The 16,459-nt window shown below is 43.5% G+C and overlaps 1 protein-coding gene and 1 pseudogene across 31 annotated transcripts in view; one reads left to right on the forward strand and one right to left on the reverse strand.

Moving 5' to 3' along the window:
- The window catches only part of cadps2 (Ca++-dependent secretion activator 2), an 858,338-nt gene that overhangs the window by 111,576 nt on the left and 730,303 nt on the right, over positions 1–16,459 (reverse strand). For all 31 annotated transcript variants that reach the window (XM_038780116.1, XM_038780122.1, XM_038780121.1 and 28 more), the window contains 2 exons: positions 9,903–10,058; positions 1,323–1,470 (listed from right to left, as the gene is read on the reverse strand). In XM_038780116.1, coding sequence (XP_038636044.1) covers positions 1,323–1,470; positions 9,903–10,058 — 304 coding nt within the window. The remainder of the gene's footprint in view (positions 1–1,322; positions 1,471–9,902; positions 10,059–16,459) is intronic.
- LOC119955358 lies at positions 11,531–11,692 on the forward strand (annotated as a pseudogene).

Below are 16,459 nucleotides of genomic sequence, written 5' to 3' on the forward strand. Positions count from 1 at the left end.
CCGATCAGCAACAGCCTTCAGCCGCACAGCCAGATGCCTCAACAGTCAGTGGGGTGGTTATGGGTGGTCGGCGGGGAAGACAGGCAGGGACATGGTGACGCCCCGAGTGGTTGCCCCCGGGTTGCACCCCCACACTCTTATGGTGGCTCACCCCAGATGAGGATACCCCATCTCTAGCGTTCCCCACTTCCCACCGAGCACTGGGGTGGCAAGGCCAGCACCCTCGGGCTCTTTTCTTGTGATCAAAGGTGGCTACTCACCTCCTCGGCTCCCTACAGAAGTCCTTCTGCCAGGTCCACGTTTTTAAAAAGGAGTGCTAATCAGCGCCAGCGTGAGCACTTGCTGTGGATGCTGCTGAATGACAGGAGGTCGTTGGATTGGGGTGGCTCCCGTTAAATGTATGGAAATATAGTTTAAGTGGTGATAATTGATTTCTCGCCACATTACGGCGAGATCCCGATTTCGCCTATGGGAGCAGACGGTTGCAAGGCAAACTGTTTGGCGGCTGGCACGGTTCTCGATTTTTGGCCTCTCCCGCTATTCACCGGCCTCGTTTCGCTTGAGCAAGAGCGTAATGAGGCCAGAAGACCGCGTCCATAGTGTCATTTGATAGCGCTGGGGAACGCGCTGGCAGGGCAGGCAGGAAACTCCCTGCAAAAGCCACCACAAATGAACTTAGAACTTTTTCCGTTAAATTCAGCCCAGTATTTAGTGTTTGCTTTGTTTAAATCTTGTACAGAAAAAAATACTGTGTTTTAAATCATGGAATCCTCTGGCTTCCTTCTTTCAGTAAATAACTGGCTTTCTGGATTTCTTCTTTAATATAAAAAAACTGGTCTCAACCGAGATCATAAGAATTCTCAAGATAATTATTTTTGACTGTACAACTTAAAATTGTCCATGAGTTTTCCTTTGCTGCGCATAGAATGATTTCTACTCTGCAATCATACTGAGGCTAATCTCCTGCATTCTGCTTCCCTTAAAGCACATTAAAGGTCCTGATTTCATTTTAAATAATGGACCCAGACAGGTATTGCTACTGGAAATCGTACCACCAGGAAACAACCCCATATGTCAAGCTGTTATTCATTCCCAAGAGGCAGGTGACTGGGGCTTTTGTGGACGGGGATTTGGATACAAGTAGAACTTTTCACTTCAAGATAACCCAAGATGTAAATATAATCTATTGAAAGAATTCAATTTTTGAAATATCGTTGAATCCATGTAAAAACAGTCATTGGCAAAATATTGTAAAGCACTCAATGCAAAGACAATGAAAAATACAACCACAGAAGTAAAATAACATGAAAATTAATGACTACCTCTTGTGCACCTTCTAAAATGCACAGTTTTGTAGATTGTTTCTTGGCGTCCACAAGCACATTGATCATTGTACAGACAGAAGAGGGAACACGCAAATCTGTTGACTTGCTCAGTTTTTGTAACTTGACTTCAAATGCAACTCTTGTCCTGTTTAACACAAACAAAAAAGCACTGTCATTCAGTCATGGATGCTACTTGTAACTAGTTGCTGCTAAGCCACTAATAGTAAAAGAATTAGGAATATGAAAGCTGACGGGTGCAGGTTAAACCACTCACAGTCAGTTCTGATAAAAGGTAAACCTGCCTCTTTTAATATTGGTGGGTAAATATCCCAGCTTGCCGCGCGCGCATGCCAGCAGCACCCGATAGCATGGCAGTCTGTTTCCAGACTGGATACCTCTGGGAGGTGTATGAGTGTAGTGAATAAAATCACAGGGCTTTTTATTTCCTCATACTCACTGTTGCCCCATGCACGTTGCACCACACACTATGACCCAGCTGAGTGAAGCAACCAAGTAATGTAAAGCAAAGTCATTGTATGTCCAGTGATGTGCCAATATGTCAACCTACAGGACGGGATTTACTGGCTGTTCACACCAGCGGGAAATTCCGGTCCCACACCGGCAAAGGGTACAGTTAACGGGAAAACATGCATCGGGGTGGTCGGTAAATCCCGTCCACTGTTTTTTAATGGTCCTTTCGAGGTCAAACATTTTTCAATGGTTCAAAATACTTCCAACTACTCCAGTGTAATATATTGTTAGTAAAATGAATTCTAAAGTCTGAATGCCTTCTGCATGATCAAAAAATAAAATAAAAACTTCTGTCCACATTTAAAATGGAAATAAATCGCTTCAGCTTCAGTAAGCCTACGAGACATTACCTCTTTCCAAATGCTATTTTGTGTGTGTGTCTGCGTGCGTGTGGGTGTGTGTGTGTGCGCTCCTCTGTGGTATGGTTCAATGGCTCATGATCACTTCAAACATTAAGGAGGTCAACACAATTTCATCACTGCTAAGTAGTTATAAAGGGCTTTAAATTTACCACTAACCCAGCATTGGAATTCTCCTTTAAGTGGGCATGATCTAGTATGAGTGGGCTCTGCAGCCCCATCCAAATTAATGATTGGAAGAGTTACACAGAAACATAATTGGCCACAAGCCAAATCCGCATTAAAATTCTTCATTCTGCTGATATTTAGCCTTAAACGGGTGTACAAGCAAAAACTATTGCAGTGGAGACACAGGCACTTGGAATCAATGACTATCCCAAACCCTTCACCCCCATTTTTTCATGGGCCAAGAAAGTAAAGCCATCACAGGAAACTTAAAGCAGACAAGCTGTTTGGAAGGGTGAGACAGCCATTCAACTCCATTAATTTACCCGTTTTGAATTGTCTGTAAGGTAAAGATAAGGTGGGCACCATTACAGAAGTTCGTTTATTTTCTGTTAATTTTGCTTTAATTATTTTGTTTCTCTGGTTCCTTTTACAGCTGTTAAATCTGCTTCCTGAGCTCAGTTGGCAACAGAGGAGTATTACTGTTGGCCTGCTGAACAGGAGATTGGTCGACACCCTTCCACCTGTTAGTGTCTCAAAAGGATTCTCTCAATTAGATCCAACTGTCTTCAATCAGGTTTGAATGTGGAGAGGGTCCCGCAGGCTGCTGGTGGCTGTGTTCGCTGCATCAATAGAAAAATCATAGAACAGATTGTCAGCCTGCTTGTTGGTGTGCTGCACAACGAATGGAACCGCTAAGAGTGGTTAACACTCAGAAAAATGGACTGGTTTCGAATTCACACCTCCAAGCTACCAAATCTTTCTTGAAAATATGCTTCCATCGCAAAAGCACTGAATGCTCAGCCGAGTACAATTCCACCGACATCGGAAGCCCTCCAGCATCTTGTTCATGGAATCATTATTCATCTGTGAACTTTGACAGGATATTTGGCTGCAGGGGCTTTATAACTGACCTTATCGCAAGATCACTGTCGAGACATTGATGTAAAGGGCCACAATCCATATTAATTCAGCTACCCATAAAGGTCCTAAAGCTCCATGATTTCTTCAAGGTTTTGAGAGTTATTGCTTCCGCCACTCTTCCTGGAAGTCTATTTCATACACAAATCATTCTTTACAGAAAGAAGAAAGTCCGAATACCAGTCCTAAATTTACCTTTTGCTAATTTGAAGCAATGGCCAGAATTTGTGTTCTGATAGTGACCTTGCAAAGTCACCTCTGGTTGCCTAGTTGGCCGGCAGCCATCTTATGACCATCAGGCTGTTAATTAGCTCAAAGCAGGGCTTATGCTTCCATCTGCGAGGATGCACCACTTCCAGTAGCTGCCGGCCAGTCAAATGGCTGGCAACTCTCTAGTCCCAGCAGCTCCTCAGGGAGCAATCCCTAAGGAAGAGGTGCCATGGACCAGGTAAAGGTAAGTCTGGGATTTTGTTGGGACTAGGCTGGTAGGCCCTGGCAAAGAGGTTGGAGGACTGGATTCATCAGGCTAGGGAAGGAACATAAAAAGGGATTTGGCAGGGAAAACTAACTTGGGAAAGTGCCTTCACTGGACACAGGGTGCCCAAAAAGGAGGAAGGGTACTCTCTCCACCTCCAAGCTATAGAAAGGCTATCAAATTTCACTCTCTAGAGGAGGGAGGAAGCCCCAGGGTCCTTAATTGGCAACATAAGAATTTCCGTGGGCCCACAGGCAAGCAGGCTTCCTAACGCAGGAAAAATCCCAGCAGAGAAGGATAGGTGATCAGTATGATGTCACAACCCGGAGAGTATTGGACAACATAAAATGCTGGCTAATATCCTCTTGTTGTATTCTCATTATTTAACTTAACTAACGTTCCACTTTTACATTTCCATTGCCTTAACTATCTTTAGGGCAGCACAGAGGCCCAGTGGTTAACACCGCTGTCTCTCAGTGCCAGGGACCTAGGTTCAATTCCGACCTCGGGTGACTGTGTGGAGTTTGCACTTTCCCCCTGTGTCTGCGTGGGTTTCCTCTGGGTGCTCCGGTTTCCTCCAACAGTCCAAAGGTGTGCAGACACGCTAAATTGCCCCTTAGGGCCCAAAGGGAAGGTGGGGTTAAAGGGATTGGGTGGGGGTGTGAACTGGGATAGGGTGCTCTTTCAGAGGCTTGGTGCAGACTCGATGGACTGAATGGCCTCCTTCTGCACTGTAGGGATTCTAATTCTAATTGATTTTTATTTATAACAGTTGGGGAGCGTTGCACAGGTACTTCCCCCAGGATGAAAAGCTCAGGATTCTCCTAACTCAGGCTTTCAGCATTAGAGTTCACATGTGTGACTTTTTCTGCACCGCTTCCAATGATGAAATGTCTCCTCGTGACTTGGCAGCAAGAGTTAAATTATCAGAAAAAGCATTGTGCAGTTTCATGATGACTTCTTCTGACTTATACTCTACTAGTCTGGCCAGGTAGTTTAACATTCTACTGGCTTTGCTGCATTGGAGTTCTGGGACATATTGAGCTTTCAGCCTAATAAAAATCCTAACGCTTTCAACTGCACCCGTAGTTATTTAGTTTGGTCAGCCACATTGTAGACCTTCCCACAGTCCACCTGGGTTGTCACTTCTGTGATGAAGTAGTGACGGTTGATTAGAAGGATCACCCTCTTATGAATCCATATTGTTTGCGATTTACTACCTAACAGGTAATGCTCAAGTTTACTCTTGTCTCACAATTCCATTATTTTTATGAAATTAAGTTAAAATTAATGGGTCTGTAGTTGTTGGTGTGTCAGATTTGTCTCTTTTTATGAATATGAGTAATATATCAACCTGTTTTCAATACATTGGCACCCCACCACTGTCCAGTTGCTTTCTCATAATGATCATTAATGCCTCACAAAGGTCCTCCCTAGTGTCTCATGACACCCTCAGATTTACACCACCGGTTGAGTTTTGAGCCCTTTTCGCCTGCCTACTACTTCCACCTCATTCATATCAAAGTCACTGATTCTGCTCAGGTTCGCTCTTATTCAGAGTGACTCCTCACGGGAATACTTGGAGGAAGTCATCATTTACAGCGTTTAGTATTTTTGGTTCCTCCTCAGTCTCAAACCCCTTTATATTTTCCGGTTTTCGTGCCTTCTCTAGCTGTTCCCTCACTGTCGTGGTACTGAACGGAGATTTCTTTTTGACCCCTATTCTACCCTTCTTTGTCGGGGTCCAACCCAGCCAGCTTTCTGGCCGACAACACTCTCAGCTACTCACTGGATCAATGGATCAACTTGCCGAGCTATCAGGGGAGCTCAGTGCACCAGTCTAACAGAAACAAATACCTCTTATACACACGTAACCCAGCCCCAGAAACCAAAGGCTTTCATTAACCTGTCACTCTCTCTCAACAGCTGTGATTACTATTCTTTAAATAGGTTTATGCAAGTGCAACTGAAAGGATTATATTCCCTGGAGACAGCGTTTTCCCTTTGTTGCCTCGTCCGAGGGGAGGGGGGGGGGGGGGGGGGGGTGGCGAACAGAAACAGCTTTTTAAACTTGCTTCATAAAGCAGACTTTGGTTTTCTCAATATGCATCTCTGTCACATTTCTCTCTCTCTTTTAATTTGTACCTTTGCAGAGATTTGCCTTATAATATCAATCCCTGCCGGGCCGTGCAAACTAGGATGATCCCTGTGCAATGTTTGGTGTGTGCAAATGAAACAAGACAATCTGGCTGGGGTAGCTGTTGGACACCACGGTAGATCCTAATGTCCCTAAAGTTGCACGGTGGCATTGTGGTTTGCACAATTTCTTCACAGCTCCAGGGTCCCAGGTTTGATTCCCGGCTTAGGTCACTGTCTGTGCGGAGTCTGCACGTTCTCCCCGTGTACGCGTGGGTTTCCTCCGGGTGCTCCGGTTTCCTCCCACAGTCCAAAGATGAGCAGGTTAGGTGGATTGGCCACCTAATTGCCCTTAGTGTCCAAAATGGCCCTTAGTGTTGAGTGGGGTTACTGGGTTATGGGGTTAGGGTGGAAGTGTGGGCTTGGGTAGGGTCCTCTTTCAAAAAGAGCCGGTGGCGACTCGATTGGCCGAATGGCCTCCTTCTGGACTGTAAATTCTATGAAAAATTCTATGAATGTGACCAGCCATGAGTCCTGCTCCCAATCGCTTTCTGGGACTCCCCTTGAAAGGTGAACACACTCACAGGCAGGTACGCTCATGCGGATGCCAGATGAGGACAGCATTAAGCTCAGGTCTGATGCTGCCCCACACCCCCATTGCCCTGCAAGAAAGAAAATCCTTCCAACTCTCACTGCCGAGACTCTCATATTAAGAGTGGCCGCTTGATAACATACCAGCAGGAGACGGGTACCTGAGAATCATTATTGCATGTGCGAATTGTTCCATTCATAAGAGGAGAAGGGAAAAAAAAGATGCTTTCAAAAGTTCTATTATCTTCATGTTTGAAAAATACTTTAATCAACATTTGTTGTGACCTGCAAACAATTCATAAAACTGATTTAAAAAAGAAATTGTGACGGTGGGACTTTTCAAATTGCACAATATAGATTTTGATATTCAAAGCATAATTTAGAATACAGGGCCAAGTACATCACAGCAATTCCTCTAACTGTGTATGTGAGTGGAATACTCCTTGACTTGTGTAGTTGTGCAAAAGCTTTGTTTTTGCATTTGGACTATTCCTTTAAGATAGTCTGAAATGTTTAATCTTAAATCATAAAGATCAGCGGGGTGAAGAAAATCTTTCATAGAGTGTAAAAAACAAGTACTGATCACTCTGTGATTGTCACTGAAGAACTGACTGAGAGAAATTATTCAGTCTGACACTGAGAGAGAGCTGATTTACTGCAAAGAGTTTAAATAACAAGATGTCTGCAATACCCTGGATTAAATGACTGCCTGCTGCTCTTAAATGTTCTCCCATCACTGTCTAGCTGAACGCTTCCCAGCAAGTTTCCTCTGACTGTGTCATTAGAATTCAGGGCTCATGGGAAACATGAATGCAGGTATCAACAGAAAAGGAATGAAGGCATTTTAAATCCTGATTCACCATGTCATTTCTAAAACAAATCCAAGTAAAGATTTGGCTTTTCCTCATCTGTTATCTTGTGCAACATACACAAGGATGTCACATTCAAGCAGTCAGTTCAGACTGCCATTGGCTGAAGTCCGGAAACAAGTCAATTTACTTATCATTTTGACCGCAGCTGATTAGTTGTCCGAGGAAGCCAAATGAAGTGGGGAAAAATTTGAACTTTTAATTTAAAAAAAGTCAAGAATTAAATTGACAGACAATTGCTGAAGAGCATTGTGGGCATATGGATAAAACCTCAGCAAAATGCTTACTTCAATTCTAACGGTGATGTTTCTTCTTTAACAAACAAATATGCACAAATTATTTATGTTCTTTCCTGATGAAGGAGGCCACTTGCTCTCCGAAAGAACATTCTGCCGAGTCCCGCTCCCCTGCCTTATTCCCGTAGCTTTGCACATTCTTTCTTTTCAGATGGCAATCCAATTCTCTTTTGAATACCTTGACGGAATCTGCCTCCACCGCCCTTTCAGGGAGCTCATTCCAGTCTCCAGCCACTCTCTGGGTAATTCTTTTTTTTTTCCTCACACCACTTTTACTCCTTTTGCCAAGTATTTTGAATCTGTTCCCTCTGGTTCTTGATGATGACTTGAATAGGAATTGTTTCTCACTGTTTACCCTGTCCATACTCCTCAGGAACTGTAATACCTCTATCAAGTCTCCTCTCAGCCTCCCTTTCTCTGAGGAAAGCAGTACCAACCTCTGCAATCTATTCTCATAGCTAGGGGGCGCGATTCTCCGCTGCCCACGCTGGTTGGGAAAATAGCGGGAAGGCCTCCCGACATTTTTTGCACCCTCCCGCTATTCTTCCCCCCCCTCGCCCGACCCACGTCACGAATCGCCTCTCGCCATTTTTTACGGCGAGTGCCGATTCTCCACGGCCGATGGGCCGGGCCTTTACGCCCGTTTTTTCACGGCAGCAAATACACCTGCAGAGGCCCGTTTGGGGCGGGAGCACCACCGTTGTGCTTGGGAGGGGACAGGCCCACGATCGGTGCACCGATCGTCGGGCCTGCGTCCAAAAGGGATGCACTATTTCCCCTCCGCCGCCCGACAAGATCAAGCCGCCACATCTTGTCGGGCGGCGGTGGAGAAATGAAGAACCGCGCATGCGCGGTCAATGGCGTGATGATGTCACCCGCGCATGCGCGGCTGACGTCATACAGACGCCAGCCGCGCGTCATTTTGGCGCGTGGCCTTAACGACGGTCGTTAAGGCCGCGACGCCGTGATTCCCGGGGTCCCGCTCCTAGCCCCGATTGTGGGGGGGGAGAATCGCGTCCCGGGAACGGGCGTGAAGGCTGCCGTGAAACACGGCCAGTTTCACGGCAGCCTTTACGACGCTCCGCATTTGCGGAGAATCTCGCCCACAGTTCTTTATCCCTGGAATCATTTGTGTGAATTTCTCCAATGCCTTCACATCCTTCCTCAATAATGTTGCCCAGAACTAGGTGCAGTATACCAAATAAAGCCTAACTAGTGTCTTATACAAGTTCAGCATGACCTTCTTACTCTTGTACTCAAAGCCACTATTCATAAAACTTAAGTTACTATATGCTTTATCAACTGCTCTCTCAACATGTCCTGCCATCTTCAATGACTTATGCACATATACATGCTCTATTACTGCACCTCAGTTAGAGCTTCTTCCTTTTTTTAATAATGTCTCTCCATATTTCTTCCTGCCAAAATGTATCACCTCGCACTTCTCCGCATTGAACTTCATCTACCACTTGTCTGCCCAATCCACCAACATGTCTCAATATATTGGCTGAGGATCCCAGTTGAAGAATTCCAGTTTTCCAGGTGAGCCGAGTACTGCAGGACCCATGCATCATGTGGTGTGGGCATGCTCAGTCGGCACCAGAAGTATACCGCACCGCATTTGATGAGTAAGACAGGGAGTCTTCCAGCCCATCAGCCAGAAATGGGCATCAATTGCACTGCTTATCCAAATTGGGGACGGAATTCGTGTCTGAGACCCATTTGTGATTGCATGTGGCATACACTGTGGGAACCTTTCTCTGGCGCGCAAGAGCTAAACAAGCAGTGCCTATAGGAGCCTCCAAGCCACAAGAAAAGGTAACTTAAACATCTTATCTGAATGCATCCCTGGAAGCTGCTGCCAGCCCCCACTCGCACACCCCCTTCTCAATTGTTCACCTTCACTGAAATCATCTTTGGCCTTTGGTCAAAATTCCAGTTGTCTAATTGCGCTCTCTCTTAAAGAGTGGCTCCAGGGCAATGGCCAGGGCCCATTGCTCACTTGAGACATACAAAGGAGGCGAATGGCAGACATCCCACTGCCAAACTTCTTAGTCACGGGTAACATGCGTTGCTTCTGGATTGCGCCCCGTGTCAGGTAGGATTCAATTTCTAGGCCATTATTTCTTTTAAAAAACCTAATGTTATGATTTACACTTCTTTGAATAATGCTGAAGAGTGCTAAACTATTATATTAAGCTTTCCTGCAATACCAGTTTGGCAGCCATACTTACCTTTTTACACAAGCTTCAATCATGTCACTGGCCATGAGTTTGAGTCTCTGGTCCAAGTGCTGGGAAAATTCAGGTTCTGGCCAATGCAGATCATAAACAAACATTTGCAGCGCATCTAGCTTCCAAAAGAGATCTTCAGATGTGGAAGAACCATTCCTAAAATAGAAGAACATAGTCAGATATGTGAACCATTTTGTTTCACAGACATGAGTGAAACAGTCCGACGACAACCAGACCACAGAAAAGCAACATCTATGACAAACACAGATAGTCAATTGAGTTACGTGGGATGTCATTGATAATAGTTTGTTACGCGAGTCTTCATCACTGCCTCTTGCTTCTGGAGAAATGGTACAGAATACAGAAAAACATTTATTTTATCTGCCAACAACAAGACAACAAGTGGCTGTCCCAGTATTATCTGGTTGATGCAAGATTAAATCAAGAGAGCAGGCAAAGCCAGAAGTTTAAATATAGCAGTGATCAGGGCTGAAGTGGTTACAATTCAGAGCGAGCTTTGGTAAAATGACTGAACAGACATAAAGCTGAACACTTCTGGTTCCTGACTAAACAGTTGATGGGTCAATATGGGAAATCCCCTGTCACTGTTGTAATTACTTTTGACTATTGTCTCAGACTCGATTAAGCACTTGGTACTAATTCGGTCCAGCTCACTATTGATTGTTCAAGTTTTACTAGGTACAATTATTGGCAATGAGTGGTATTAAATGAATCATAGAATATACAGTGCAGAAGGAGGCCTTCAGCTCATCGAATCTGCACCTGCCCCTGGAAAGAGAACCCTACCTAAGCCGACACCTCCACCCTGTTCCCGTAACAAAACCCCTGTTTGGACACGAAGGGCAATTTATCATGGCCAATCCACCTAACTTGCACATCTTTGGACTGAGAGGGGAAACTGGAGCGTCCAGAGGAACCCACACAGACACGGGGAGAATGTGCAGATTCCGCACAGACAGAAACCCAAGGCAGGAATCGAACCTGGAACCTTGGAGCTGTGAAGTGACTGTGCTAACCACTGTGCTAACGTGCCGCCCAATGTACTTCCAAAAAATTAAATTCACATCAGCAAACTGACTTTAAAAAATCCTGATGACTTAGTTTTTCAAATCAATGAATGGCAGAACCATACAGATTGAAAGGTCCAATATTTACTTCCCCTCTTTGGGCTGAGTCAGCTGATGCTATCATTCACTCCAAGTTAGGGAGGTCAAAATTGGTTCGGAGTTTCCTTCCTGATCACTGCTCAAATGCAGCTGCCGAAAATGCAGATCAGGTTCAGGTTTGGGAATGATGACTTGAGGACTAGACAGGTTAGATGCAAGAAGGATGTTCCTGACGGTGGGGGCATCCAGAAACAGGGGCACAGTCTGAGGATACGGGGTAGACCATTTAGGACTGAGAATGGGGAGAAATTTCTTCACCCAAAGGGTGGTCGGCCTGAGGAATTGGCTACCACAGAAAGCAGTTGAGGACAAAACAGTGCATATTTTCAAAAAGCAGTTAGATATAGCACCTGGGGCAAAAGGGATCAAAGGATATGGGTGGGAAGACGGGATCAGGCTATTGAGTTGGATTATCAGCCACGATCATAATGAAAGGCGGAAATCGCTTCTCGGCCTTTTGGCTGAGATCAAGTGTAATATCTGTTCTGCCTTTTGGCTCAGATCTGACCATGAATTGGATTCAATTTGAATTTGAATTGTTTTTTGGAGCAGGCAAGGAGCTGGATTAGGGGTTCGCCCCTGAACCCTGGCTTTGTAACAGATAGAGTAATGAAAAAAAAATGAATGGCGGCAAAGGCTCGAAGGGCCTCCTCCTGCTCCTATATTCTATGTTTCCATCAACATGTAGTTAAGTAGACCACTAAACTGCCCTGTCTGGGCTTACACACAGAAAATGAATCCGATTAAGCAGTGCCCATGGAACCATAGTCCAGTAATGATTCAATGCCTTCAGGGTAGAAGGAGAGCATGTTTTTGAGAAGGAAAAAACCTTGTTGTGCACATCTTTGATTTATACACACAACTGTCACTCTTGCAAATGACAGAAGAAATTATGAACACAATATTGTTCGTACAGTTCCAATCACCTAATGTAAAATTATATCCTAAAATGTGAATTATCTCTGCGCTTTGAGAATGTGAAACAATTGATCAAAATGTTCTTCTCAAATTAGCCCCCACCCCTGCCCTGTCCAGGACTGAGCAGCAACAGGTACAACTGTCATTGTACTCCATCAGACCGTATTGTATGATGTTTGTCAGAATAAGAAAAATAGCAGGTGAGACCCAAAAACAAAAGTTAGATAACTCGTGTTGTAGAATTATAAGGTCAAATAAAGAAGTGAGGGAGTGAAGAAGGCTCCAGGGATGTTGAGAAGCAGGTGTGAAAGGATTAAAGGATTAACTCAATGGTCAGGGTTATTCAAACACTCGTGTAATCATGGAGCTGTGGATAGGGCAATTTACATGGTGATGAGAAAAGGTACCTTCTTTTGAATTTATGATGAAAAGATTGGTGGATTGATTTGGGAAATGTATAGATCCCACAACAATATTCTGGTTACTTGGTATTAGTTTATTTAGCTTAACTAAAGTCACAAGTGGTCAAAAACACTGCACACGCAACTGTCCTACATCTGCTACTTATTTAGACATATGTGCATCTGCATACTACACCGTGAATAATGAATCCTTGGAAGCGATGACAAGGCAGTAATTTAATCGTGGGGTTCAGGTGACATCACAAACCACAAGAGCAAAACTCTGATGGTTTGCAGCTCGAAACTTAACACCAAAATTAATTTACAGTCTTAAAACAGGTCCCTGCTATCAATTAAAATCTAAAATGTCAGGAATCATAAAATTAGTGCACAGCTAAGTGTTTAATTTCATTTTTGGTTTTATTCTTGCGCTAATAACTGGTAATGCCAGCCATGAGTGTAACAACAACTTGTATTACGTAGCGTCTTCAATAAAATAACACGGCCCAAGGTGCTGCACAGGACCATTAAACTCTATGCCAGAAACGCACACTAGTTTACATTAAAACTGCATTTGACAACAAGTATTCATTTTTATTTGTAATAGGCTGAAATTATTTAACCAAAATGTATGTTTTTAAATGGGCTCCATTCCGGGTTGAATCTTGGAAAGATGACCAGGACATGACTTGGTATTTTAAAATTCAAGCTTTAAAAAGCAGTTCACTCCAATCGAATGATTGAAGCTGAAGAATAATTTGTTTACAAAAGTAGAGCACAATTAGCCTAATGCAAAAAAAAAACAAGCTAATTAAAATAACTTTTTTCTCAACATTGTGTCCTGATATTCCCTCCCTTCAGCATTCTCCTTCCACAAACACCTGCCAATAAATCACAAAGCTCCCTGTGTCTCCTCAACAGATTCTGTGGGTCACATTCCCACTGGATCAATCAGTGCAAATTAGTTGAAGTGGAATGGATTGCAGAATGCTGCAGCACCCAAGTGTCTCCCAGTTATTAATATGTACGTTCAAATAAGGAATTCAAAATAACAGAGACAGCAAAAATAATTGATGCCAACCATTTTAGTGCTCACTTCCACCGGAGACTTTTGAGATTTTCTACTCAGAGGTGGGGGTGGACTCTTGCCAGTGGGTGGTTAGGAACACTGAACTTGTTCTTGGCTAATGGCTTACTCATAACACCAGCTCTTGATTTTCCTCAAGAGATTTCCAAAGTTGGCCTTTTCTAATTAGCCTGTTGATTCTTGCATGATTAAAAGCAGAATTTTGAGCACTTGTTTCTTTCTTTCTGCTTACAGTATCATACACTCCGAGTCCACTGAGGCAAGTGCAGGCAAGTTCCCCTTTATAATATTTTAGCGTTGGGGCAGCATGGTGACACAGTGGTTACCGCTGCTGCCTCACGGCGCCGAGGTGCCAGGTTCGATCCCGGCTCTGGGTCACTGTCAATGTGGAGTTTGCACATTCTCCCCATGTTTGCGTGGGTTTCGCCCCCACAACTGAAAGATGTGCATGCTAGGTGGATTGGCTGCACTAAATTGCCCCTTTATTGGAAACATTTAATTGGGTACTCTAAATTTATTTTAAAAATAAATTAAAAAATAATATTTTTGCATTTTTTTGTCTATCCTCCCCACCAAACCCTTTCACCGCTCTTCCTTGCTGACAGCAGCCAATTTGCCATTCTGCTTGACATTTTGGGGTTCCTGACGACCTTGTAGCAGATGTTTGACTCAAACAACATTCGGGCCAAGCTGACGTGAACACTTTTTGCCTCACCTCTGAGCTCTGCTGTTCAGATTTCGGAAAGCGGGTTATTCCTGTGTCATATGTACATACAGAGAAAATGTCTCTGGTGGGAGATTCAAGAATAAGGGGAGACAGCCTTAAAATCAGAGCTACTTCAGTGGTGATGACAGGAAACATTTCTTCACTCAAAGGGTAGCAGAAATCTGGGTAGCACAGTAGCACAGCACTGTGGCTTCACAGCACCAGGGTCAACTCCTGGCTGGGTCACTGTCTGTGCGGAGTCTGCACATTCCCCCTGTGTCTGTGTGGGTTACCTCCGGGGTGCTCCGGTTTCCTCCCACCAGTCCCGAAAGACGTGCTGTTAGGTAATTTGGACATTCTGAATCTTCCCTCTGTGTAGTCGAACAGGCGCCGGAATGTGGCGACTCGGGGCTTTTCACAGTAACTTCATTGCAGAGTTAATGTAAGCCTACTTGTGACAATAAAGATTATCATTATTTAAAAAAACCTGGAATGTTGACCCCAAAAGGTTGTTGAGGGCCGAGTGAAAATTTCAATACTGAGATTGATGGATTTTTTTTTGGTTCAGGGAATTAAGGGAAACAGAATCAAGGCGAGTAAATAAATCAGTCATGATCTAATTTAGGACGGCGTGGTGGTGCAGTGGTTAGCACTGCTGCCTCACTGCGTGAGGACACGGGTTCGATCCCAGCCCCGGGTCACTGTCCGTGTGGAGTTTGCACATTTTCCCTGTGGTCTGCTTGGGTCTCACCCAAAGCTGTGGAAGGGTAGGTGGATTGACCATGCCAAATTATCCCTTAATTAGAAAATAAAATTGGATACTTTAAATTTAAAACAAAAAGTAATGATCTAATTGAGTGGCAGGACAAGCTTAAGGAGCTGAATGGCATACTGCTGTTCTGATGGTACATAGTGTACAGAAAGTTAATATTTGAACCCAATTGCATCCTTAATGTCGATGATGTAATTACCTTGCGAGGAACCATGGCCTACTGTAAATAGATGAGACTGGGTACCGACACATTATAGAAATAATCAAAGTGAATGTCCTGAAAGTATAGTAATCTAAAATCTTGAATATGACTATTTATCCATCTCACTGTCAGCACTGGGTTATTATAATTTACACATTGACTGCTGAGTAAATGATTTATTTCCAACCCTATACAGCTAAATTAGTCGGACCATAATAATTATATTACAGTAAATAGATAATAGTTACAGTTACTGGATGGTCATTAAAAACAATTAACAATGACACAGAAATTAGTGCGCTTTCAGGAATTCCAGCAGCAGTGACTCAAAATTGAGACAAAACATTCATTTCGGCTCAATTCTGATATTCTTTGACTCTGAAAATTACTCTGAGGTGATGTTCTCACATGGACACTTGATGCATTCATATCAAATTCCTGTTTCCGTTATTTTAATAGACGCATTAGCCCACTTATTTTCAATGAATATGTTCAGATAATGGACCATGGAATTTGATACCATAACATTAAATATGCGTACAATTATGTCGTTCACAGTAATTTCCAGTCTGTAAAGCTTAAATGTCCACTCGGCAGAGGAACAGGGGTGGATTCACCGTGAATTTATTTCATGAACTTTGCTGATCGATCACTGTGAACGCACAATGATTACAACACAAGGCCCTTTAGCAACCCACCATGTGTCACACATTGAGATGACAATCACTCAAGAAATGTAGCCTAATTTAATGTCTACTCAGCTTGAAAATTAACAGAGGTCCACGTATGTAAAGAACTATGTTGCCTTTGCTAATCATGAAGCTTGCACCTAATATTTTCTGCAAGGCATTATCTCATGTTTTGAACTTTTCCCTTTGAACAGTATTTGATTATGAGTGAACATGTATTCATCAAGTCCAATACTTTGGGAAAACAGCACAGTAAGAATGGATGGAAACTAAGATTAAGCGCATAACAATCCTTCATTCTAAAAACTCCCAATTTTAAAAGCAGCTCTCCATATCATCTTAAAGGGACCCGCACCATCCTGCAAACACGTGGGAAATGACTCAGGGAGAGGAACACACATGGGTTCTATTCTGTAACCGGGAACTGTGAACTAATTAGAGCATTGAGTTTTTAACCTCATACTTTAATTAGCTCTTTGTCCCGTATGTCAGCATGCAACCTTTGTGTTGACAAACATATTAAGAGTTTGCCCAACTTTAGTAGGCTTATAAACAAATGCTCATTGTGAAAACAATGGAAAACTAAATCTCCTAA

This window comes from Scyliorhinus canicula, chromosome 20, assembly GCF_902713615.1.
Source record: "Scyliorhinus canicula chromosome 20, sScyCan1.1, whole genome shotgun sequence".
Classification (NCBI taxonomy): Eukaryota; Metazoa; Chordata; class Chondrichthyes; order Carcharhiniformes; family Scyliorhinidae; genus Scyliorhinus; species Scyliorhinus canicula.